The 26,796-nt window shown below is 43.9% G+C and overlaps 1 protein-coding gene and 1 long non-coding RNA gene across 3 annotated transcripts in view; one reads left to right on the top strand and one right to left on the bottom strand.

Moving 5' to 3' along the window:
- The first annotated feature begins 1,824 nt into the window (after positions 1 to 1,824).
- Positions 1,825 to 20,277, top strand: LOC123837808 (glutathione S-transferase A4). 2 transcript variants are annotated; one of them, XM_045867011.3, is made up of 7 exons: positions 1,825 to 1,933; positions 2,781 to 2,992; positions 10,199 to 10,250; positions 11,862 to 11,994; positions 12,832 to 12,973; positions 14,615 to 14,746; positions 19,380 to 20,277. In XM_045867011.3, exons 2-7 carry the CDS (start codon positions 2,906 to 2,908, stop codon positions 19,500 to 19,502), a joined length of 669 nt encoding a protein of 222 aa, XP_045722967.1. In that variant the 5' UTR covers positions 1,825 to 1,933; positions 2,781 to 2,905; the 3' UTR covers positions 19,503 to 20,277. The 2 variants fall into 2 exon arrangements, with proteins under 2 accessions (XP_045722967.1, XP_064453776.1); XM_064597706.1 differs by having other exon boundaries at positions 1,876 to 1,933; positions 2,888 to 2,992.
- Positions 3,544 to 26,796, bottom strand: part of LOC123837809 (uncharacterized) — a 32,333-nt gene continuing 9,080 nt past the window's right edge. The window contains exons 2-3 of the long non-coding RNA XR_006789284.3: positions 13,083 to 13,178; positions 3,544 to 6,763 (exon numbers count right to left, since the gene is read on the bottom strand). This is a non-coding gene — a long non-coding RNA (uncharacterized LOC123837809). The remainder of the gene's footprint in view (positions 6,764 to 13,082; positions 13,179 to 26,796) is intronic.

Genomic DNA, 26,796 nt, shown 5'->3' with positions numbered 1-26,796 from the left:
ATTTCCAGATGAATGGCTTGTAAGAATGAAAGAAATAAACTCATTATTTTCCCCAAACCTTGTCCTCCTCCACCCAACCAATGTTCATTCATGTAATCATTTTTCCAACACATATTCTCTGAATACCTACTCTGGGCTAAGCATTATTCTAGGAGCAGGGTATACAAAAATCATATTTTTAAAAACTATGAAAATTCCTAACTTCGTGGTATTTGCATTCTATTAAATCTCCCAACAGATAACAAAATATGTAAATAAAATACCTGATATGTTTGATGACAATAAATGTTATGAAAAATACAGAAGGAGGGTGGAAAAGGAAATGTATGTGTTTGGGGGGAGACTTTTTCTCTTCCTTTCCTCTGCTCCCTGTGATATGATTAGTAAATCTGTTACCTTCCACCTCCTTAATATCTTACCTTTTCATAGCCATCATCTTCAAATTCATGGTGCTACTTTAATACACACGGGTATTTAATAGGTCTCTCTCTCCCCTTCCCACCGCCCCAATTCATTCTCCACACTCCTGCTACAGGAATCTACTGAAATTAAAATCTCTTGTTCTTTGCTGCCATTGTTCAGCGCTGCAGGTTTCTCAAGGCAGGTACTCTCAAGAGCCCCTCATGGAGGAAACAGTAATCAACATCTATAGTTTGAGAAATAGCAGAAGCTGCCTCTAATAACAAGAAATAGTTTCTCAGTCCTTTTGAAGGCATATGTTTTAAACTTTGAGATCCATGTGAATTCTGCCTTCTACTCTGTAATATAGCCTTGATGGCTTTACTTTATTTTTTAAAGTTTTAACTTATTTACCAACCAAATTACTTTTTTAGCCCCACTGATACCTCCACCCCAATGCCCCCCTTCCTCCCCTCCAGGAAGGTGCTCTGTTTAGCCTGTGACTTGGAGTGGTTGTCTTTAAAGTGTATGAAATGAAGGGAAAGCTCAAGATGATCATGGGGTCAAGAAAGAAACGGGAAAAAAAAATATGTGTATGATCTATATACAGAATGAGACAATTTAAGTTCTGTTTAATAATAAATATATGGGTTCTGTTTAATAGTATGTTATAGAAGTACTTTGTCCTCTTGTAGGTACTTTACCTGCTTTAAGAGGCTTCAGAATTAGTTATAGCTGTACGAATTAGTTATAGCTGTTGTGAATTTGCAAAGTGTTGTGGTGGTGTTTGTGCTTTTTAAAAAATATTTAAGATTTTATTGGGAAAAGAAAGGCAGACTGCCACGTGCAGCGCCTCATTTGGATGTGTCTGGAGTCTTGGAAGCTTGACTACCCTACGTTCTCCTACAAATGGACCTTGAGAGAGCTTGTTTGGAGGTTCTAGCAGGGGAGCGCAGCTACTCGTATACCCTTGACCGAAGAACGGTCCTCCTCTATCGGGGAAGGTCGTCCTCTTCGACCGAGCGCGCAGCTTCGGGAGGGACGCACATGGAGCGGTGAGGGAGGAAGGGGACACCCGCCTAGCCAGCCAGATCAGCCGAATCAACCCTGGCGATCAATGGGGTGACAGATGTCGCAGCCAGATCGCCCTCACATCCGAGAAACAGTGCTGCGCACGAGATATATAAACCCTAAAAAGAATTTTTCTTTTCGCATAGGTCGAGTTGCCTTAACCATACCGGATCTCTACCACGTCTCTTTTAACTAAAGTTGTAATCTAACCAACCTAAGAATGGCCATTTCTTTCGCACAAGACTAAAATTTTTGTTGAAATTGCCTTGAATTTGGGCTATTTTCATAGTATCCAGAATGCCTTGCACATGGGTGGGGCATGCTAAACATTGCCGTCTCTATTGGTGAAACTTCGCGGAGCCTCGCCCACCGGAGCGCCTTCTGGCGGCCAGCTGGCCCCGCCTCGCTGAAGACAGCTCGCCGAGCGCTTTGTACGGCTCCGGGAGCTCCGAGCGGACTGCAGGTCTGTCTCCCTCCTGCCGCCCCCACCCGCCCTCTCCCCTCGCCGCGTTTCTCCTTCCCTCCACTCCTCGGCCCCAAGCCTCTTACTCCATCGTCAGTCGCAACTCTCCCCAGCCCCCATTCAGCCCTTCTCGTCTCCCTCCCTCCGGTCCTTTTGGCGCCTCCGCCCCCATCTGGGCAGACGTGGGCTCCTTTGCTGGGCTGGGGTCATTCTTGGCTGCGTGTGCGTATTTTTATTAACCCGCTCTGCGGATCTGAATCCGCCGGTTTCAGTGCGAGACTAGCTCGGATCCTCCCAAAGCCCCGGTGTAGCGGGGGCTGAGCGGGGACCCGGGTAGCCCAGGAGTCTAGTCTCGGGTGGCCGAGTCCGTGGCCTGGGCGCATTCCGAAGGTGGGAGGCTCAACTCCCAGTTGGGGTGGGGGACGCGCGGGGCCCAGGGGGAAGCTACCGCAGGCAGGACGACGGACGCACATTTTGCAGACAATAGTGTTGCTCGGCCCGTCCACCTCCCAGTTGCTGTGATAACCGATAATGATGCTTGTGAGAGCAAGGGTTCCAAAGGGTGCATAATTCCCCACGGCCCTCCGCGTCTTGCCTCTCCAGGCCGAATTTGGAAAATTTAAAATTTTCAAGGTCAAAGTATATGACAGCTTCCCGATTCAGAATAAGAAGTCATAAGTAGAAACGGTGTGAAAACCAAGGTGGTTGTTTCTTTTAATATTTGGAAATGGTGTTAGGTTTTTATTGAGTGAGGGAAAACGCAGTCATAAAAAAAAAAAAAAAAAGCAAACAAACAAACAAACAACAAAACCGATTTCCTGTGCCAAAATCCTGAATATTCATTTAGGCCGTGAGCACAGAATTGAAGACACGAAGTAAGACTGCTCGTCTACGAGGAGCTGCGCACTTGGTTTTTGTGTGTGTGTGTGTGTGGTTTTTTTTTTTTTTCTCCAGAAAGCCTGAAAGGCCATCATGGCAGCGAAGCCCAAACTCCACTATCCTAACGGAAGAGGCCGGATGGAATCCGTAAGATGGGTTTTAGCTGCCGCTGGAGTCGAGGTACCCTATATGCTGTTTCTTCACAGATTTGTCGTACAACTTTGAGGCGTTTGAGGAAAACATCAATGGCGGAGTCCTGTTCTAGCTTTCTCCCCCCTAACACAGACAGGCTTGGTTGAGTCAGAAGATGCCTTCTTTGCCAGGGTTTTTTTCTTTATAAATGAAATGTGGTTGATGGAATTCTATTTTACTTTAGACTTTTTACTTAATCATTAGCTTCTGATCTGCCACCAGTAAGTATTTATTAATAAGGAGAAAAGGCATGGACCTGAAATTTGCCAGGGACGACTTTTGTGAATTAACACAATCTGTAGGTAAATTTCCACTTCACTTCAGTGGCTTCTAACCTGGAGCCTTCTTGTCTGTCTAGTATAGTGTAGGCTTTGATCACAGTGTTTTTATCTTTCTTTTTGTTCTCTTAGCTTCTTATTTATGGAAATGTTGAGTTGATACAGAGACTGAGAAAACATGGCCATGCATTTCCCCTCACCCAGTTTCAAAAGTCACTTGCTTTAAAATGCTGCTCTTGTCTCATCCATCTCCTCCATTTCTTTTGTGGGAATATTTTAAAGCAATAATCCAAGCATCATATCCTTTCATCTGTGATGAGTATTTCAGTTTTTATTTCTAAAAGATGAGGATTTTAAAACATAACCACAGTACCACAATTGCACCTGACAAAATGAACAATTCCTTATTAATATCTGAACAGCCTGATTGTCTCAAACAGGTCTTTTTATAGTAAGTTTATTCCAGTCTGGATCTAAATCACGCCCACACATTGCATTTGGTTATGTTTCTTTCAGTGTTTTTAAAATCTGTAACAGTTTCCTCTGCATAATATAAATTAACTTTATATTTGGGAATAATTTTAAATTTATAGCGAAGTTGTAAAGACAGTCCATATAAAGACCACTCAGTCTCCCCTAATGATATCATCTTACGTAATCGTGTCAAAACTAAGAAATTAACATTGGTGCACAACTAAACCGCAGACTATTCAAATTTAATGAGTTTTGCCAATCAGGTCCTTTACTGTTGTTGGATCCAACCTTATACTTAGTCACTGTGTTTCCTTAAGTCTCTCTCAATCTGTCACAGTTCCTCAGTCTTTCTTTTATTTCATGATGTTGACAGTTTTGAAAACTGTTGATCAGAATTTTTGTAGAACTCCCTAGTTTGGGTTTGTTTGATGTTGATTGGAGTAGGGTTTGGGGTTTGGGGGAAGACCAGCACAGAGGTCAAGTGCCCTTCTCCTTGCATCATACTAGGGGTGATATTAACATGAGTTATCCCTGGTGCTGTTAACTTTGGTCACTTGGCTAAGGTGGTGTCTGCCAGGTTTCTTCCTTGTAAAGGGATTATTTTCCTCTTTATTATTTCAAAACTAGTCATTAAGCTCAGCCCGCACTCAAAAGGGTGGGAAGTAAACCACACCTGCTGGAGGGGGAGGTATCTGCATTTAGAATTCTTACGTAAGAGAGATTTGGGGTTTTTTTTCCTCCGCCATTTATCTATTCAAGCATTTCTTTATATCAGTATGGACGTAAGTTTATAGTATTTATTTTATGCTTTGTGTTATAATCCAATAATAATGTTTTCTTGCCCAAATTGTCCCACTTTGGTCATTGGCTCCTGCATCACACCTGTGTACATGGCTCCACACTCCCTTTTCTTTTCTTTCCCTTCAGCTCTCTCTTACTTTCTGACACTTCAAGATGCTCCAGGCTCATCTTGTATTTTCCTTGCCCTCGCCCTAGAGTCTGGTATTTCTCCAAGGAATCATGGTCCCTTTTACCACCAAATGGTTTTAGCAACCAAGAGCTGAGTGCTAAGTGTCTGTATTTGTTTTTAGTGCCATTTATTTGTAGAAGAAACTGCCCTGTAGAATTTACCCCATTACAGATTTGGCTGCTTTACCCTCATTTTAACATATTCTTCTATTCCTATATTTCCTGTGAACTGCTAGTTGGACCGAGAGCTGTGATCAAATCCAGGCTCATTTTTTTCTATCTCTAAACTTTTTTTTTTTTTTTTTGCCTGCCAGACTCCATCATAGGGATACTGTGAACATGTTTTTATTATACGACATCAAAGGATGCATGATGTCTGACTGTCTCCTTTTCAGCAATGCTGGGCTTGATCAGCATGTTCTGGTGATGTTGGCCTGATCCATGCATTACAAAATTTCCTCCGTTACCTTCTCAACTAGCCATTTTAGCATCTATTTATCATCACCATCGTTAGGGATTATAAAATGGTGATTTTTCTGTTTCTTTCTGTCATTGCATCTGAATTTATTAACTGTGTTTCTCTTATAAAGAGTAATTTTTAACTTAACTATTTAATTCCCTTGAAGTACAGTGCATTTGGGAACGGTCAGGTAAATGCTTGATATAGTCTCTTTATCAATTTTTAGACTACTCGGTCGTTACCCTAGCAACCTCCAAAGATGGCAAATGAGGGTTGTTGGGTTTGAGGCTTTGTGTTTTGTTTGGTTGGTTTTGGTTATGATTTCTTTGCATATCATTCTAACTCACTGTACAGTGTTTTAAAATTAGCTAAATCAGTTGATATCATTTTTATATACAAATTCTGATTTCTGACTTCTCTTGATATATTTGAAGATCTGATGATACTAGGTCCTCATTTTCAGAGGGCTGTAATTGCTAAATCTGAGTAAGGAAGGACTGCCACTATAGATGGACCTTTCTAGCTCATTACACTCCCCATCATTCCCTGTTGTCTCAGGATAGATTTTTCTAATTGTGTTGAGAGTGAAAAAAAAAATTTTTTTTAAGACTTTTTATTTATTTATTTGACAGAGAGAGACAGCGAGAGAGGGAACACAAGCAGGGGGAGTGGGAGAGGGAGAAGCAGGCTTCCCGCCGAGCGGGAGCCCAATGCAGGGCTCCATCCCAGGACCCCGGGATCATGACCTGAGCCAAAGGCAGACACTTAATGACTAAGCCACCCAGGCGCCCCTTGAGTGAAAAAATTTTTGGTCCCGTGACCTGAACCTGCTTGGCTTATTCATGTCACCTGTCTTTTGTCTGTGTGCTTCTGAGTTTGCAGATGTGGCTTATTTAATAGGTTTGCAATGGGTGTCTTACTTGTGCATTTAATACAATCCTTTGTCAAATCCTTTCTTTCCAACCTTCATTCTCCCCTATTCCTCCTGCTCCCCTGTGTATGAGTCAAGATTCTTGGTGACAGCAGTAGAAAAACCAACCCTAAGTAAGTTAAACAAAAAAAGAACATGGGTCACATGACCCACCTCCCCTAGACCAGTCCCAGTAGACACACAGGTGAGGCAGACTATTGGCCCAGCGGGTCCCAAGCCCACCCTTCCGACCCGTGTGGAGGGTCCTAGATTAGCCTCCCTTACTTGGGGCCAGCCACATGGTTTATAGGAGCCATTCCCCAAAGGTAGTATTGGTGAGGGGGCCTCCACTTCTCTTTTCCAAAGCACATGTTTAGTTAAGCACAGAAACAGTTGTGGAGGAGGGGCTGGCAGCCCACTGGGCAAGTCCATGATTCCCAGTGTCACAGTGCTGGGTTGAGCCTGATGTGTAAAGCACACACATGTGAGTCACTCGGTAACCAAAACCTGCTGAAAGGCAGCCTGCCTGATTCGGAGAGTCAGCATCCTCGCTCTCAGTCACTTGGTTTGGGTCCGTAGGCATTGCTGTTGCTGTTTGCCAAGTGTTGCTTCGTTGCTGCTTGGGGCTTTATTTGCCTGAAGACCCCCCAGAAGCCTGGTCCGATCCCCTGTGTTAAGAGGGAGAGTAACACATGTAGAAGAAGACTCCAGTCCCACAAACTCCTAACTCAGGGTTTCTGGGCAATTCCCATAAACTTGACAGAGTGCTGAAAAGGGAGAGGTGTGGTGAGCAAGAGGGCAGGTCTCCAGCGTATCCCACTGGGAACAGGGCCCTGGTTAGGGAGCAAAGGTCGACGCACTGTGTCTGTCCTTGCAGCCTTGCACAACACCAAGCTCCCTCCAAGCTCTGCCTTGGGATTTTTTTCTTTCCTCTCCCACCTTCTCATCTGCAGTTCCCGTGCCAGGTGCTTCTTACTGACCACATTTTGTAAAGCTGGACACAAGAGTGTCCCTGGTGAGAGATCACACACATCTTGCATAATGTTCCCAGGAAGTCAAAAGCCAGAATCAGAACCCTTTAGAAAGATTTGCTTTTAAAGATTTTTTTTTTTTTTTTTTTTTTATTTGACAGAGAGAGACACAGTGAGAGAGGGAACACAAGCAGGGGGAGTGGGAGAGGGAGAAGCAGGCTCCCCGCAGAGCAGGGAGCCCGATGTGGGGCTCGATCCCAGGACCCTGGGATCGTGACCAGAGCCGAAGGCAGACACTTAACGACTGAGCCACCCAGGCGCCCCAGAAAGATTTGCTTTTAAAAATGTACATTTCTAGTCTCTCTCAACTACTGAATGTGAATCTCTGAAGAGTGGGCCTGGATTCACACACACACACACACACACACACACACACACACACCTTACTATTTGCTCTAAATGATCATGGTTATAAAAGTTTGCGAGCCGTAGTACGGAGGGAGCACCATCTGCACTACATCTGTTTGTTTGGACAAATGCCCTGAACGAAATTTTCTCTTTCTTTCTTTCTTTCTTTTTTTAAGATTTTATTTATTTATTTGAGAGAGAAAGGGAGAGGGAGAGGGAGGAGCAGACTCCTCGCTGAGCCAGGAGCCTGATGAAGGGCTCAATCCCAGGACCCTGGGATCATGACCTGAACTGAAGGCAGACGCTTAACCAACTGAGCTCCCCAGGTGCCCTGCCCTGAACATTCTTGCCCTGAGGTTGCTGCTTAGCAGGCACCAGATGGAGTTCCTGCCAGACCCCTCTTGCTCCGTGAGGATCCTGGCAAGTAGCAGAAGCTGTACCTACACCCCATTATTTTGATTCAACCCCCAAGTCAGGTAGTGGAGCCAGAAGAGGGGAGGATTGCTGATTTCTGTGCTGGTCAGCTCTGCCGCTCCCTCAGACGATTTGGGGAAGCAGCACAGGGACAGACATGGGTGGGGAGTCATCGGGGGACTTGGTGAGAGGAGGTCTCCCCTTCTTGACATGAATCACGTTAGTGCATTAGAACACATTTTTTTTAATGTGCAAGAAGAGGAACGTGCTTCCACTGTTTCTCCCCCACCCCAACTTTTTAATTTGAAAACTTTCAAACCTACAGAAAAGCTAGGATAATGGACACCTTTCAACTAAATTCACTAATTGTTAACATTTTGCTACATTTGCTTTCTCCCCTCCTCTCTCTACTTTTTTTTTTTTTTTTTTGGTCAACCATTTGAAAGGAAGTTGCAGACATCAACATGTATTTTCCTCCTATGAAAGAAAAAGTAATTGTTCTAATAACTGTAGTATCATTGTCACAACTAATAAATTGATACTAATTTTACAATAGCAATATATGATCCATATTCAAAAGTTCCATACTGTCCCCCAAATGTCTATATACCTGTTACCTATTTAGCAATTATAACTGCCCACCCCCCCCTCCCCTGCCCCCAATATCCAGGATCTAATCAGGATTCAGGTGTTTGGTTATTTTGTCTCTTTAGTCTGTTTTCATCTAGAATAGTACCTGCTTTTTATTCCTTTTTCCCTCCCATGCCCTTCCTTGACTTAACTGAAAAGAAATGTGGAAAGGAGAAACTGACTCTTTTGCATGAACTTGGAAACCAAATTCCATAAAGAAGAATCATCAGAGGAGGGCTACCTGGCTAAAGTCAAATCTCTTTTAAATAAAGATTTGTCCTTGGACAATGGGCCTCAAGTTTTCAGGTGGGAAGTGAATGGAGGTCTAGAAAAGGAGAGCCAGATAAGTGGTGAAGAGCGTAGAGTGGGAATGCCAGAGGCAAATCCCTCAAACCTGTTCTCAAACCTTGCACACCCGGAAGAAGCTTAAACACAAACAAAACAAATTGTTTTTTAAAGATTTTATTTATTTATTTGAGAGAGAGCACGAGAAGAGGGGAGACTCAGAGGGAGAGGCAGAGGAAGAGGGAGAAGCAGACTCCCCGCTGAGCAGGGAGCCCGATGTGGGACTCGATCCCAGGACCCTGAGATCATGACCTGAGCCGAAGGCAGGCGCTTAACCGACTGAGCCACCCAGGTGCTCCCAAAACAAGTTTTCTGTAGGTTTGAGAGAGTCCCGGCCATCTCTGTTGCAGAGTGCCCCACATTCTGGCTATGCCTGATTTTCACCTTGCAGTTGGATCTGGGTTACAGTGTTACTGTGCCCTTCTTATTGGTCACAGCAGGAAGCACACGACATCTCCATGTCCCCCAGTGGGGAGCTAAGTTTGATCACTTGGTTAGATAGATGGTGAGATCTCCAGACCTTTTCACCACAAAGCTATATTTTTCCTTTGTCATAATTAACTTGTGGGCTGAGACTTCAAGGTTGTTTGAATATTCTGTGCCTTATAACTCAGTGATTTCAGCATCCATTTTGATCCTTATCAGAATCACTTATAGGTTACAAAATGGTAATATCCTAATTTTATCATTAGTTAGCACTAATTCTTCTGTAAAAAAGAACTTTTTCTTCTACCTTTTTGAGTATCATCACTTAAGGACACAGGGATTTTTTTTTTGTTGGTGTGTGTGATGATCCGTAAGTGACATTACTCTTTGATGCTTGAATTGTCCCAAATTTGGCTAGGGACTCGCCTCAAGTAGGGTCCTCCATGCCTTTGCCTTGGCCATATCTCATTGGTCTTTGAGCTCTTCTTTGCTTTCGAATCTACTACCATCAACCTTTTCTCCCAGGAGCCCTGGTTTCTTTTTAAACTTCTTTCTTTTTTTAATTTTATTTATTTATTTGAGAGAGAGAGAGAATGCACGTGCTAGAGAGAGCACAAGCAGGGGGAGGGGCAGAGGGAGAAGCAGGCTTCCTGCTGAGCAGGGAGCCTGATACGGGGCTCCATCCCAGGACCCTGAGATCATGACCTGAGCCGAAGGCAGACGCTTAACCAACTGAGCCACCCAGGTGCCCCAGCCCTGGTTTCTTATAGTGGGAAACCAAGATGTGGGTGCTAAGTGTTGGTCTTTCTCTCTGTTTCTGAGACAGTTTGACTTGGTATTTTCAGTCCTGATCCTATAATGACTTATGCCTTCTTGGGGGGGGGGGTATCTTTTTTTCTTTTAATTTAGTTTGATGAAGAATTCTTAGAAACAAAAGAACAGTTACAGAAGTTGCAGGATGGTGAGTATGGAAATGAAATAACTGTTGGTAATATTGATTGTTTCCCCAGGTTTTGTTTTTTAAAGATTTATTTTTATTTTTAGAGAGCGTGTGTGTGCGTGCAAGTGAGATACAGCACGCTTTGTGAGATACAGCAAAGCAGAAGGGAGGGGCAGAGGGAGAGAGAGAATCTCAAGCAGACTCCCCTCTAAGGACAGAGCCCAATGCAGGGCTTTACCTCACGACCCTGAGATCAGGATCTGAGCCAAAATCCAGAGTCGGACGCCCAACCGACTGAGCCCCCCCAGGCGCCCCAAGAATGATTTTGTTTAAGAATTGGTCTTTATGTGGAAGGGCAAAGATGCTGACACTGAACATTCAGGACAGTATCCTAAAACCCAGGGGGAGAAATGACTGAAATTGCAAGGAAATCACTTTTAGTCAGTAATTTCCTGAGAGCTAAAGGGAGTGAACCCTCAGGTGAACAGCCCTTCTCCATCCCTTTCTCCTCCTCCTGCCCGACTCTGACTTCTCCCTCCCTTCTTTTGTCCTCTCCTTCATCCCTTCCCTCTTCTTCATCTTCCCCACCTCGCTCCTTCCAAATTGTCTGAGGCACCCACCGGTGTCTGCTTGAAGTATGCAGACAGAGGTCCCCATTTACACTGGGGTGAACACCAGACAGAAATGAATTCAGTGAAAGGCCCCCCCTTTAACTCCTGGTCAGCCCCTCTCCCTCCATTCCCAGGCTCCCTTACCCAGCGACTCTAAGTAGCCTCCCTCCCACCCATCAGCAGCGTCTCTCGGCCCAACTGAAGGCTCCCCAGAGAGGGACCAGCTGCAGTGTCAGCCTTCATGCATGACACTGGCCTGATGTCACTAGGCTTGTGCGGAGTACTCATCTCCCCCAGGACCTCAGGTAACCCCCATCCTTGAGTCCCTTGAGGCCTGGGCGAGCCTATATTTGCATCTCTGCATGTATAAACAACAAACCTCAATACTTATCTTTGTTGAAGAAAGCAGTGGGTTACTTTTCGATCACTGACCTTGAACTTGGTCGTATGTGGTCTGTGGCTGTGGAAGGGCCAGTGCATACACGAGTGTCAGTTGGTGACTTGGGTTTTATGCTCAGATTTTCTAAAGCAGTGCAATCTGTAGAACATTCTACAGTGGTGGAAACCTTCTGTTCTCAGCCCGATGTCATAGCTGCTAGCCACGTGTGCCTACTTAGCACTTGAAATGTGTCGAGCGTGCTTAAAGAATGGAATTCTACATTTTTCAGAATTTTGATTAAATTTAGGTTTCACTAGTTACATGCAGCAGCTGATTGCTATGTTGGCTAGGGCAGCCCTGCAGAAATATCTTCACTGCATTCTCTCCCGCCCCTTGCCATGGTGGGTAGGTATTTCCCCCTGGGGTGAAAATGAAAAAGGAAGGTTTAGAACAGTGCTGGTTTTCAGGCTTCTTTGATGGTTCAGTCTGCTCCCCTGAATGAAGTTGAGGGTATCTGTCATCAGGGAGCATCGCAGTGTTCCCAAGGCTCTGACCCCACGGTCCCTTTTCATTCGATTGGGCATGTTTAGGGGCACGGGGACAGGGAAGAGATCAGTTCTAACTCTGGGCCTTCATTCTCAGGAAATCACCTGCTGTTCCAACAAGTGCCAATGGTTGAAATTGATGGAATGAAGTTGGTGCAGACCCGAAGCATCCTCCACTACATAGCGGATAAGCACCACCTCTTTGGCAAGGACCTCAAGGAGAGAACCCTGTACTGTGGCCCTTTCAAGTGTTCTCGCTTGTCACTCACTGATACCTTAGCTGATTAGCAGTCTCCACAGCACGCCCCGTCTCCTTTGTGTCTCGTATCCTTAGTGTAAACAGGGAATAATCCGTACAGAGTCTTGGTAAGAGGATAGAGAATAATTGAGTTCAGATGCTGGATCTTCTCTCTGGGGCGTGATTGTTTCAGGTTTCAGCATCTTTAAATGCTTTGATACTGCTTTTTACCTTTCTCGCAAATTTATTATCATGAAGTATGAAGAACAGGAAGCTGCTACACCAGTCAAGGTCAGGGATACTGTGCCTTGATTATAAATTCAATTATATTTTTGAACTCAAAGCCTGGTCCTTGTACCTCCTAAAATGCATGATATAGGGCGAGGTGCTGGGTTCCACAGTCCCACTGAGGGTCCTGTACAGTATATGGAGAGCACATACCTGATAGTGTCATTGGAGTCAATGAAATATTGGGTGTAGAGCTTTTTAGCACCATGGCCCTCGTACACACCAAGCATTCCATAAATGATCTCCGCTCTTTTTATAAATGTGAAATCCACCCACACCAAGCGTGGGTACTGGAGTAAGGGTAGAGGATTAGGGGCCCGGGAGAGGGGGACGTCATGACTCTTGTGCTTTCTGATCTGTGACGGATTTTTCTGAATTACAATTAGAATTGACTTTGCATCTTTGCTCTTGGAGACAGGTATAGATAAATGCTTCTGGGCACTTCGGTAGCCAGAGCCTTAAGAGAAAAGCACTCTGAATTCTTAGTTGTGGAAGCCGATGAGTTCGGGGAAACTGAGGAAACTTCTTTTTTTGTTTTAAGGATTGACATGTACGTGGAGGGGACGCTAGATCTGCTGGAACTGATTATCATGCATCCTTTTCTAAAACCAGATGATCAACAAAAGGAAGTGGTTAACATGGCCCAGAAGGCTATAATTAGATACTTTCCTGTGTTTGAAAAGGTAGGTGGCAGAGAAGCCCATGAGCATAGCCTAACCGGACTACAAGGGAGCTGCCCCTAATGCCCCTCTCTGCTCAGGGCAATGTAACACCGAGCGCCATTGGACTAACCTTGCTGGATTCCTGAGCGCTGATGGTAGCTGTCAGCACAAAGCCAGGATGTCTTGAAGTTCCTCAGATGCTCCTTGGGCCATGTTATTCAGAAGGCTGGAAAAAATAATGGGTGTACCACATGGGCGTGTTACTGTCCTTACATTCACCACGAGCCCACCCTGTGTGAGATACAGCAAGGCAGAAACTACCTAATTCCTTCCTTCTTTCATCCCACAAACATTTGTGGAATGGCCGTTGTGTATCAGACATCCTACCTGATAGTTTGATATGATGAGAAGACCATTGTTGTTTTATTTCTCTTCCCTTTGCTCTTTTTGTTTCCTGTTTTGTTATTTTCCTCATCTTAATATATCTGCCTTTCTGAGCTTCAAACTCTTTTTCTTAGCTGAGAGGAATGGTTTTAAATGTTTCAGTTAAAAAAAGAAGAGAGTGTAAAAATAGGGAATTGGCAGATCTCCTCTGGCCATCTTTGTGGAATGAGATTTAAGAAGGAGAGGTATTTTCTGGGCTTTTCTGTCACTTGATGTCACAGTCTCTTGCCCACAGGCACTTGGTGAATGTAAAATATGATAGTGTAGAAATGTGGGTGTGATGAGGGAGAAACAGGTGCCTTAGTGAAGGGTCACTGCCGGTCCCTATGTTCCTGTGGCCCAGACTAAGTCAGGGCTCCTCCCAACACATCAGCTACGAACTGGTATCCCTTGGACACATAATGGAATGGAATCATAGACAGATTGAGTGACACGCCTAAGGTGGGGAGCCAGGATTAGACAGGCCTCTGACTACAATTCTGGATTCATTGTGCTCTCCTGCTCCGGCTTCAGTAGCTATTTGATGTTGTATGTAGATCCCCTGTCAGACACCACACGCACACACAGACACACACACACACACACACACTCGCTTGTGGGCATCCAAGAGTTCGCTGCAAAGGAGTCTCCCCCCCGCCCCCCGCTTCTTCCACTGTTCCTTGCCTCCTCCCCATCATTATCTATCCCTATGAATCTCTGAACCTACATGCTCTCAAAATGGGGTTCAAGATGAGCCCTGATGCTTTTAGTTTTCTCTGTCTTGGAAGATATGAAAGGAAGCCTACTTTTTTAATAGTCATGTCTAGTTAATGACTACAAGTCTTGATGTTTGTAGAAACACAGAGCTGGCAAATGAGATGAGATTCCTTGAAGGGGACCTGTTGCTTACTTACATCACATCCCCCAGCCTCCTGAATTTGTTGCCCCTAACTCATTTCTATAGATACATTTATGGAATGGGAGTATCCTTTTAAAGCACTGGATGCTAAATCCAGAATTAATATTTTCTTCCCCTTTTCAGTGTTTCATTCTGATATAAAGCAGATATTTTACGGTAGTTCCATTTCTACACCCTTTGTGCGTTCTCTCTCTGATACAGGGAATCTCCTCTTACTTGGTATTATTTTTAAAATACTCAGATACTGCACTGATTCAACAGTTTCATCAGTCTTTCCATATAAATTATTGTAAGCAATGCAAAACATTTGTATCCTGTAGGTTTTAAGGGATCATGGGCAAAGGTTTCTCGTTGGTAACCAGCTGAGCCTTGCGGACGTGATTCTACTCCAAACCATTTTGGCTCTAGAAGAGAAAATCCCCAATATCCTGTCTGCATTTCCTCATCTCCAGGTAAATAAAACCACATTTTAGAACATTGGCCCAGAACTCCTACACCTTCCTTCAGTGTCTGTTGATTGGTTGGCTGGGGGGGTGTGTATGTACATTTTTAGATTCTAGTTCATGAAATGAAGGTGCAGACTTGAAATGATTTTTCTGAGTGGCGCCAGGGTGGCTCAGTCAGTTAAGTGTCTGCCTTTGGCTCAGGTCATGATCCCAGGGTCCTGGGATCGAGCCCTGCATCGGGCTCCCTGCTCAGCAGGAAGCCTGCTTCCCCCTCTGCCCCTCCCCCTGCTTGTGTTCCCTCTCTCGCTTTGTCTCTTTCTTGTCAAATAAAATATTTTTTAAAAAAAGGTTTTTCTGGTCCCCAAATCTTTAGAGCTGAAAGATCATGTACCTGTGCAAGGAGTTTTAGCTTAGTTTTGTTCTGTAACTATGCTCTTGAAACAAACTCCATACAGTTTGCCAGTAAGGACTAGCAAGTCCCAGTCTTAGAAATAACGTGCTCTCAAATTGGAAACATCCCAGCCTGAGTTCTGAGAGCTAATAAGTGGCACCCAAAGAGTTCCCACCATTCCCTTTCCCAGAAATTCCAAGGAGAGACTTGCGTGTGGCCACTTATTCCTCGGTATTATTCTGCCAAAATTGATCATAGAACTTCAAAGCAGAAAAGGGCTTTATTTTTTTTTATGTTTTTAGAGATTTTATTTATTTGTCAGAGAGAGAGAGATAGTGAGCATGTACACACACAAGCAGGGGGAGCGGCAGGCAGAGGGGGAAGCAGACTCCCTGCTGAGCAGGGAGCCCGATTTGGGACTCCATCCCAGGACCCTGGGATCATGACTTGAGCCAAAGGCAGACGCTTAACTGACTGGCCAGGTGTCCCAGAAAGGGGCTTTAAACAACCAATCTCATCCAGCTCCTTCAGTGTAGATATGAGGAAATAGAGCTGAGGGTAAAGAAGTCAGCAGCTGAGATGGCCTAGTTAGTGGGGGCCTCAGTTCTGTCTAGAACCATAGCCTTTCTCCCAGGCCAGTGGGCTTTCTCCTATATGGGGGATTGGGAAACTACAGCCTCCAGGGTCAGATCGGGCCCGCCACCTGTTTGTGTACAGCTCTTGAGCTAAGAATGGTTTTTACATTTTTAAGTGTTTGAAAAAAATATCAAAAGAATAATAACTTCATGACACATGAAATTCTATGAAGTTTGAATTTCACAAAGCCATGCTCATTCATGTGTGCATTGTCTATGGCTGCTTCTGTGCTGCCACAGCTGAATTGAGTAGTTCTGATAGGGACCATACGACTTGCAAAACCTAAAATATTTACTCACTGGTCCTTTATAGGAAAAGGTTACCAATCCCCTATATAGCTCAAATGACTAAGTTATCAAAGAGAAATATATCAGATCTCCAAAGTCTCCAAGTACATATGCTTTTTTTAGAAAAAAATAATTTTTCCAAGTCTAGCAAATACATTTTGATACACTAATGAGGACAACCACCACTATTTAAATACATGCCTCCAGAAATAAGAATCGACGTCTTCAACAAGGCAATAGCCATCATTATGTTGTTTAGCTATCTGTTCATTTCCTCTTGCAGACAAAGCACACGTTCTTTAATTTGACTTTAATACCAGTAGGCCCCTGAAATAGCCCAGGGACCTGTTGGTGTTTTCTATCCATGATGCTAACAACTTGTTTTTATACCCCAGACATAGGGGTGCCTGGGTAGCTCAGTTGGTTAAACATCTGCCTTCGGCTCAGGTTGTGATCTCAGAGTCCTGGGATCGAGCCCCTTGTCGGGCTGCCTGCTCAGTGGAGAGCCTACTTCTCCCTCTCCCTCTGCAGCAGCTCCCCCTGCTTGTGCCCTCTCTCTCTGTCAAATAAATAAAAAAAATTTAAAAAAAAAAGCTTATACCCCAGGCACATCTGTGTAAATATATATATATATTTTTTTTTTTTTAACATGGGTGCAGTTTTTTTTTTCCTATTGAAGTATAGTTGACACACAACACCCCATACCAGTTTCTTTTTTTTTTTTAAGATTTTATTTATTTATTTGACAGACACCGCGAGAGAGGGAACACAAGCAGGGGGAGTGGGAGAGGGAGAAGCAGACTCTCTGCTGAGCAGGGCGCCCGATGCGGGGCTCGATCCCAAGACCCTGGGATCATGACCTGAGCCGAAGGCAGATGCTTAACGACTGAGCCACCCAGGTGCCCCACCATGCCAGTTTCAACACAGTGACCCAACAGCTCCACACATCATGCTGTGCCCACAAGTATAGCTACTACTTGTCACCATTCAACACTGTTCCAATGTAATTGACTATATTCCCTATGCTGTACCTTTTATTCCTGTGAGTTACTCATTCCACAACTAGAAGCCTGTACCTCCCACTCCACCCTTTTTGCCCATCCCCCCCACTCTCCTCCCCTCTGACAACCATCAGTTCTCTGTATTTATGTGTCTGTCTGTTTCTGTTTGCTTTTTAGATTCCATATATAAGTAAAATCATATACTTGTCTTTCTCTGACTTATTTCACTGAGTATAATAGCCTCTAGGTGCATCCATGTTGTCACAAATGGCAAAATTTCATTCTTTTTTATGGCTGAGTAATGTTCCCTTATATATATACCACATCTTCCTTATCCATTCATCTGTGGTTGGACGCCTAGGTTGCTTCCATAATTTGGCTATTGTAAATTAGACTACAGTAAACATAGAGGTGCATATGTCTTTTCAAATTAGTGTTTTCATTTTGGGGGGGTAAATACCCAGTGGTGGGATTACTGGATTGTATGGTATTTCTATTTTTAATTTTTTGAGGAACTTCCATACTGTTTTCCATAGTGGCTGCACCTAAATACAATTTTAATTAAAGGACTCCAGAATCTTTTTTTTTTTTAAGATTTTATTTATTTATTTGAGAATGAGAGAGAGAAAGAAAGAGAGAGCATGAGAGAGGGGAGAGTCAGAGGGAGAAGCAGACTCCCCGCTGAGCAGGGAGCCCGATGCGGGACTCAATCCAGGGACTCCAGGATCATGACCTGAACTGAAGGCAGTTGCGTAACCAACTGAGCCTTCAGGCGCCCCAGGACTTCAGAATCTAACACCAGATCTGAGTTGAATTAAAGGGTCATTCCTACACTGATTAAAGAGTATAAAAAACAAGTCAGAAGTCACAAAAGTTTTATTATACATCACCTCAGGTAAATCTTGAAATAATAAATCCAATAGAAATAGCTTCTAAATATTGGTATAGTATTTGAAATTAGATGATACAAAGAGTTTGAATAAGTGATAAAAAGAGAAACTTGTCACTTACATAGCTTTGACATAACTATTAGCTTTTGTCAGTATTAATGGTACATGTATGTATGTTTGTGTATCTTTGTGTGCATGCTTAAGGCTGGTCTTTGTACATTATAGACATTTAATAGTAGTTTTTTTAATAAATGACCTCTTTGAAAAATTTTATTAGAACAACTATATTTGATGGATATACACTTCTTCATATGGTTGAAATTTTTTACTAGCTCAAATAGACTTTTCTTCTCAATTACTGAGAAATGTAAGATTTGACTCTGTGAATGGAAAATATGATTTCCATAAATATGGTTTACATAAATATCTGGTATCTGGTGTCTGAGCCCTAGGCCATTAAAAAATATAACTGGCCATCTCCCACACATAGCCAGAAAGAGGATTCATTTGCTAATAGGAGTAAAAAAGTCCAAGGAAGCTGAATTTTAAAAAGGAAATTGTACCATATGATGACCTTTTAAAGTACTTTTATTTAAATGGCTCATGCATTTTCTCTGAGTAGATAAGTATATTTAAGGTACTGATCTTTCCTTCCTTTTTTCTCTTAAGCATCATAATCCTAATCTAAGCATATTTTTTATTTTTCTATCTCTGAAAAAAATTCACATGTTGGTCTGAATCATGAGGTTTGTGTGCATAAAACCTGGTCTAGAACCATGAGAGACGATGGACTCTGAAAAACAAACAGGGTTCTGGGCGCCTGGGTGGCTCAGTTGGTTAAGCGACTGCCTTCGGCTCAGGTCATGATCCTGGAGTCCCGGGATCGAGTCCCGCATCGGGCTCCCTGCTCAGCAGGGAGTCTGCTTCTCCCTCTGACCCTCCCCCCTCTCATGCTCTCTCTATCTCATTCTCTCTCTCAAATAAATAAATAAATAAATAATAAAATCTTAAAAAAAAAAAAACAAACAGGGTTCTAGAGGGGAGGGGGGGTGGGAGGATGGGTTAGCCTGGAGGTGGGTATTGAGGAGGGCACATTCTGCATGGAGCACTGGGTGTTATGCACAAACAATGAATCATGGAACACTTCATCTAAAACTAACGATGTAATGTATGGGGATTAACATAAGAATAAAAAAAAAAACATGAAAAAAAAAAAAAAAACCCTGGTCTAGATCCCAGCCATTGTGGACAGAGATCATAAATAGTCACACCAAGAGATCAGACCCCAAGCAGATGCTGGATTACATTTCTGGCTGGGTTCCTGTAACAAATACTTCTTGAACAAATTTTCATGGGCCATTTTACACAACCGTATTTTCGTAGTTACCATTACCTTTGCTGTTAACCTCAGACTGTTGTGTTTTCCTTTTGCAGGAGTTCACAGTGAAAATAAGTAATATCCCAACAATTAAGAAATTCCTGGAACCTGGCAGCAAGAAGAAGCCTCCTCCGGATGACATCTACGTGAGAACCGTCTACAACATCTTTATGCCATAAAGCATCACATCCATCTGTGAGTGAGAGTTAGCCTCTAGAGCTTGCTGTGTCCACAGTCCATCTTAATTGATGCCCTGATCCCAGCTCTGTCATGGTGCTATGTAGAACTGTTCCTTAGGTGGGTCTTTCATGCCAAGATCTTTTCTAGAAACATTCATTGACCTTTTGGTTTGTCCAGTGAATAATTGTTAATGCAACTTTTTCCTGAAAGCCCTTTCAGAGAGACTGGCATTTCAGTTAGATCTGATGTGGTGACTCATTTCCTGACAACCAGGCTAGGCAGGACCTTGTGTTCTCCCTTGAGCTTCTTCCCCCCCTCTCGTTATCCCTTTCTAAAAGCCCTCTGGTCTCTTCCTAATTTTTGGTGTTTAATAACAACAGAATATCTAGTGAATAATTCCTCTCAGCTATAATAAATCTGTGGTGGTAATGAAGGCAGTCAATATTAGCCAAAATAAAGAATTTACAAATCATTGCCCTGTTGCCAGAATTCTTTTGGATTACATTTCTTGGTATCTATAACATATTCCCATGGTTCAGAAATCAAAAGAGCGTAAGAGGGTGTAGAGTTGGAAGTGGTCTTTTCGGCTTTGGCCCCCAGCTACTCGGTTTCCACAGGCAAACGTAGTTATCATTTGTATATCCCTCCAGGTGCTCACTTCGGCAGCACATATACTAAAATTATATATCCCTCCAGTTGTATTTGATGCATGTATAAGAAAATTATATATATAATAAAAAAAGTAATATATATATTACTTTTATCTTCTTACTACCCAACTCTGTTATTTGTCAGCTGCTAATTTTTTGCATTTCAGAACTGAAAGTATGGTTTATTAATACGGCTTTTAACCTGTGTTGATTTGGGTCTCAAATATTAATTGAGCACTTATTATGTGCCAGGCAGGGTGCCAGGAGGCGGAACCCTAGAACAGAGCCCCTGCTCTAGAACAATTCAGCACATAGTAGGGGAGAGATGTGTAAACAGCTGAAGTTATTTTGGAAAAGGAAGAATTGCTGCCTTTAGCGTATCTGATATTTCGGGAGTTAAAAAACTGAGGAAAAGCAATGGAGTATTGTCAACCAGGGAAGCTCACTGGAGCCTTGAGTCCAGACTTTGGGGGGCACTCCATCATGTGGGCATGACTGACGGCCCATCTGGCTGGTCTGTCTCCAGCCCTCCAGAGTGGAGCTGACAGCACGTGACCCAAAGCGCCCACCCTACCCTGCAGTGTTGGTGTGGCTCAAAGTTCTCGCCCTAAATCATCCAGTTATTACCTGGCTGACTCAGGGTCTCCAGGCAAAGAGGTGTTCCCATCAGACACGACAGTCCAAGGGCTTAGAGATCAACTCCCAGAAGCAATGGCCAGACCTGTCTTTGGGCAAGGTAGTACTGTACGATACACGCCCCCATTTTCTTCTTATTGGCTTGTACTCTCGGGGCCTGGCGGGATCCTGGGCCTCTCCCTCAGAGGCAGCAGCCTGGGCCATCACTGCTCCTCAGGCTTGCCTGGCACTGCACCCGCCACCAAACCACGGTCCGGTAATTCTAAGTATCGTGGTGACGACAGAGGCCCACATGGTGGACGTGGGAACACAAATAACCACCTGGACACCTGCACTTGGTTTTCCTCTAATCGAACACTGAGGTACTTGCATTGATTGTCACACAGGGTTGCCAGGATGAGTGAAAGCTGTCCACAACTACACGGGAGAGAGCACATCTGGAAGCTCCATGTGTGCAACTCTCCTGGATTCTGCCCTGGGCCTCTCTCCCCTTGGCTGATTTTCTTTTTTTTTTTTTTAAGATTTTATTTATTTATTTGACAGAGACAGCAAGAGAGGGAACACAAGCAGGGGGAGTGGGAGAGAGAGAAGCAGGCTTCCCGCTGAGCAGGGAGCCCAATGCGGGGCTCGATCCCAGGACCCTGAGATCATGACCTGAGCCGAAGGCAGACGCTCAACCGACTGAGCCACCCAGGTGTCCCACCTTGGCTGATTTTCATCTGTATCCTCTCCCTGTAGTAAACCATAGCTGTGAATAGAACAGCTTTCAACATGTTCTGGGAGTTCTAGTGGATTGTGGAACCTAAGGCTGGTGTTTAGGCACTCCTCAACTTGGAGCTGGTGTCAGAAGTGAGGGTGGTCTTTTGGACCGCTCCTTCTAACCTCTCAGGGAATAGAAACGTTTCATATTTATGTGTCGATTAATTTATGCATAGGAACCAGACATTGACTTGATAACACCCAGGGGTCTGTATTATGCAGTTGTGTGGGATGGCAGCAAATTTGCGCTATTTTATACTATGATTTTGGCGTGATTTTACTATGCAGTGCCATTGCCTGGTAATATGTGGACGCTAAGCCTTTTTGTAATCATTGGGTTGTACTTCTCTTAAACACCAGGGGGCTGGCTCTGAGGAAACAACCAGAGAGAAAGGCTGGCTTCTGCACTGAGTTAGAGGATTAGAGGCAATAAATCCAAGAGGCCACGCTGTCTCAAAAGAAGACAGGTGCCCCTGTCTTTCCTGCCTATAGGTACATGACCTTAAATGGTGCAGTGCCATTCCCATACTGAAAACAAGTCTCCGTCCTCCCCCATCTTGCCTTGAGTAGCATTACCCCAGTTTTGTCCCAGTCCCCTTTTGGTCCAGAGTCCTACCCTTTAGTCTCAGCCCTCGGCACACCACCCCCATTCTCCTGAGCCACGAGACTCTCTGGTCATAGAGTAAGAGGACAGGCACAAGAAATCATTGATCCTCAAAAACAACAGTGCGCCAGAGGGTTCAGGGCTGAACCCAAGCACAGGAACCAGGAGGCTCACCGACTAAAGACCCAACAGGTAAACCAAGGGGTAAAAGTGCAGAACAACGTGTCAGGGGGCTGTGGTCCGGACAGAGGGGGATGGGCAGCACTCAATGAGTCTGGGACCTAGCACCAGCCATTCAGAAAGTTTGCCGTACAGATTTACAACTATGCTAAGACCACTTTCGAATAAGATGGGTAGTGCAGGTATCTTAGAGTATTCCGATTCCTCCTGGTCCCTTATAACATTTCTGTTATAGATGTCATATCCATCAGCTATAATCATCTGTTGCTACTCTTATTTTTAACACATTACATTGATTTGTTCATATATTGACACTGCCTGTCTTCCCCAACTAGAATGTAAGCACCACAGGTGCAGGAATTGGGGCTGTATGCCCGCCGTTTTAGACCCAGGGCCTAAAATAAAATAGTGCCTGGTATGGAGTGGTACTCAGTAAATAATTTGTTCAAGGAGCTGGTGAAATCCTTCTTCTTTTTTCTTTTTTAAAGATTTTATTTATTTATTTATTTGAGAGAAAGACAGAGAAACAGCATGAGAGGGGAGAGGGTCAGAGGGAGAAGCAGGCTCCCCACTGAGCCGGGAACCCGATGTGGGACTCAATCCCAGGACTCCGGGATCATGACCTGAGCCAAAGGCAGTTGCTTAACCAACTGAGCCACCCAGGCGCCCGAAATCCTTCTTCTTACTTGGGCAACTTGATATGCTCTCAAATACACAAACAACAGATGTAAAGTGAAGCTGCAAAGGAATGCTCATTGGTTGGCTAATCCCTTGAGTTGGGTGGAGTGTTCAATGGGAAAGGAAAGAGTTATAAACCCTCATTGGACCTCCCCACAGCACCCCAAGAGGAAAGCCAGGAAGAAAGATGGTTAGTGGTGAATTTCTTACACACTGTTCTTGGGTGTGGGGGGACAGTTATATTTTGTGGCCAATTTTGCACCTTGCAGTCAGCCATTGTTTTAACTTTGTGGCTAATTTAATGCCTATTTTAAACTTGTCTATATCAAATAAAAGGAACATATTTTTATACGGAGTAGATGTGTACATGAAAACAAGATAGCAAATGTACATTTAGACAAGGCCTTTTAAAGGCTTTCATTGCCTATGCATGACACATATTAGACATTAAAATGCCCTCCTACCCCCATACCACACATGAAATGTAATTTAAAAAATGTGTAAGAGTCAAGTGGTGTTTCAGTGGATTGGTGGAAATAACACACTTAGCAGAATTGAAGCTTTTGAGCCCTTACATTTTTTCTTCCTCAGGCAAATCTCATATATTTTTTTTAATATATGAGAGAGAGAGAGAAGAATCGGGGCGAAGGGGCAGAGGGAAAGGGAGGAGCCGGCTCTCCACTGAGCAGGGAGCCCGATGCTGGGCTCGATCCCAGGACCCCAGGATCATGACCTGAGCTGAAGGCAGACACTTAACCGCCTGAGCCACCCAGGCACCCCCAAATCTCATATTTTTGTATGCAGTTGAAGGGAAGAACATAGGCAGTGCCCACTCTAGGTCATGGTGCCTAACAGAGAGGCTAAATCTCCTTCTCTAGGTGTCTACATATGCTTGGAGGATATAATCCAAATTATCTGACATGGGGGTCTTCTTCTGAGGTCCTGCATCCCTGGGGGAGGGGGGGGTTTGTGCTAAGTTGAAAAACAGAGGAGTCTCTAGTCAAGCCCTGAAACAACTTTTCTAGGACTTGTCCTGATCATTAAACAGTAGTGGGGCAGGTGATGGTCCACTCTGTTTATGCTCCCAGCAGCCTCAATCACCTGGGCAGGTGAGCATCTCTTTTCATGGCTCAGGTACATTTTTCATTTCAGTTTATAAGCCTGGGTGTAGAAGTCGACCTCTCGTTAGTTTTGGAAACGTGACTCAATCCATTAGACCCTAATGGAAAGGAAATATAGTTTCTAAAACTGAAATAGTGGGCTTTTTGGAGAAACTGCTTGGCATGTGAGGCCGGACTAGAGCTACCTCCCTACCCAGCTTGTACAGAAGTGACTCACACCCTCACCCCACCCAGGAGTATCCTTTGGCTGTCTGTGTATTAAAAATGCCAGATAAGTACTTGAGCTGTTTTTCGGAAGAACTAGTTCCATGTAGGAGGCTTACCTTTTCATAACATGTCCAATTCAACTAATCAACATATCAAATCAACTAATTAAATATTTTGCTAATAGGTCAGGTTAGGAAAATAGAAGAAAAATAATACCTAGTCAGTTATAAATGGAATGTAACTTTAAGGCTATATTTAGCCAGACTTTGAAGCTCTACTGAAAGTCTTGGTTATGCTGTTAATATTGCTATTTTCCAACTTGGAACATATTCTTTGTCTGAAACATTATGTACTTAGGACTAAATTGATGCTACATCTGTCTAGTCTAGCAAATTTTTTTTTTTTTTAAGATTTTACTTATTTATTTATTTGACAGAGAGAGAGCACGAGCAGGGGGAGCACAGAGGGAGAGGGAGAAGCAGGCTTCTTGCTGAGTAGAGAGCCTGATGCGGGGCTCGATCCCAGGACCCTGGGATCACGACCTGAGCCCAAGGCAGACACTTAACTGCCTGAGCCACCCAGGCACCCCCAGTCTAGCAACTTTAAGTTCTGTGGGGAATACAGGGTTATCTGGGAGAGGTTCCTTTTTTTTTTTTTTGCTCAGTGACACATTTTGATCTGCTGGTTGTAATGAAGATAGGCCATTCTGATCCACTGGAGAAGCTAAAGTAAATGTTATAGCTATTTCTATTAATAATAGATTTAAAATTGACATCTTATATTCTGGCCCAAAACATCTGCTAAAACTGACAGCCTCTTAAATTAACCCCTTAAAAATTTTTCATTATCCAGAAAATTCAATATTCAATTTTCACCCCAAAAAGATTGAGGGCAGAACTCTCCCGATGTGTGTGTTCCGCATTTAGGAGCATAGGGCAAAGAATGAAGACAAGGGAAGAGACATTAGATCAGAAAGACTGTTAAAACTGGAAGAAATGAAGGAAATTACCAAATTCTGAACCAACTTGCATTTTTATAGTTCAGGCACCTGACATTTCTTCCAGACCTGCCCCAGGAGTGGAAGGAAGCTACACACCTGCTACTTGGTTAAACTTGGGGATTGAAGAAAGCCTTACATCTCCTCAAAGGGGGTCAACAAAAATGATTTACCATGGGAAATTCACTTATACTTACCCCCAATTTCCTCTCTGCCCCTCATTGTCTTCTTAGCCACACACAACTCCGGCACTTCACCATTTGCTCACCCTGTTTTTCAAGCATCATTTTCTGCAATTTACACCTGCACAACAGTCCCTGAGAAGAATGACCTAGGGCCACACACCAAGCCCCAGATACAGTTTTGTTGGGTTTTCACTCCAGACCTGGCTTCTTAAACTTCATTTTAATATACAAGTGAATCATCTGGGGTCTTGTGAAAAATGTAGGCTCTGATTCAGTCGCTCTGACCCAGGGACTTAAGAGTCTGCATTTCTAACAAGCCTCCAGGTGAAGCCAATGCTAATGGTCCAAAATCACACTCCTAGAGAATGCCTCCCCTTCCTTTCAGAAGCAAGTTTCATTTCTTCTCTGTCGCACGTGAATGTTGCTGCAATCTGGAGATGTGGATGTGTGTGTGCCTATGTGTGCATGCAGGCGTGCGTGTGTTCATGGGTGTGTGTCATTATTTGAGTCCTTACTGTGTTTAGTGATTTGCACACATTATCTTATTTCCACCTCATAACTACCCACATGAATTAGGAACTATTAGTCTTATTGCACAAATGAGGAAACTGAGGCTCAGAGTTTAAAAAACTTGCTCAAGTGAGAAATAGAGCTAAAATTTCAACTTAGTTCTTTGCTTTTATTGGTACCCGGGGCAAACTCAGATATATCTGAGTTCTTCCACATTTTCTTTTCTTTTTTTTTTTTTTATGTTATTTATTTTAGTGGGGGAGGGCAGAGGAGAGAATCCTCAGGTAGACTCCACGCTGAGCATGGAGCCCGACAGAGGCTCTGGTCTCACGACCCTGAGATCATGACCTGAGCCAAAACCAAGAGTGGATTGCTTAACCGACTGAGCCACCCAGGCACCCCCCACATTTTCTAAAAGATTTTGGGCATGTTTTTTACCAAGGCCCACACTCTGACTATCCAAAGGTTGTGATGACATTGGCACTGCTTTCTGCTGCCCCTGCCTTAGGCATGGGTCCCCGGGGCTCTCGGTTGGGGGGTAGGGTGCATCCCATGGCTCACCTCAGGTGAAGCTGCACAGGGGGGATGTTTACGAGTCCCAAGAGGTGGCTTTCGATTCCCAATGTAATAAGCCCTGTGTGGGAAGCCTAGTTGGTGAACCAGGTTTAATTCAGGACATATCTATTGGTCAACATTAGCAGCACAAAAAACAGACTTGTTTCTGGTGAGCGCAACACCTCGGGTTCTGGATCTTCCAGCAGCTGTG

The sequence above is a fragment of the Mirounga angustirostris genome, unplaced genomic scaffold (assembly GCF_029215605.1).
Source record: "Mirounga angustirostris isolate CCGP_5_RB_7025 unplaced genomic scaffold, mMirAng1.0.hap1 SCAF_8, whole genome shotgun sequence".
Lineage (NCBI taxonomy): Eukaryota > Metazoa > Chordata > Mammalia > Carnivora > Phocidae > Mirounga > Mirounga angustirostris.
This window is presented reverse-complemented; position numbering and strand designations above follow the sequence as displayed.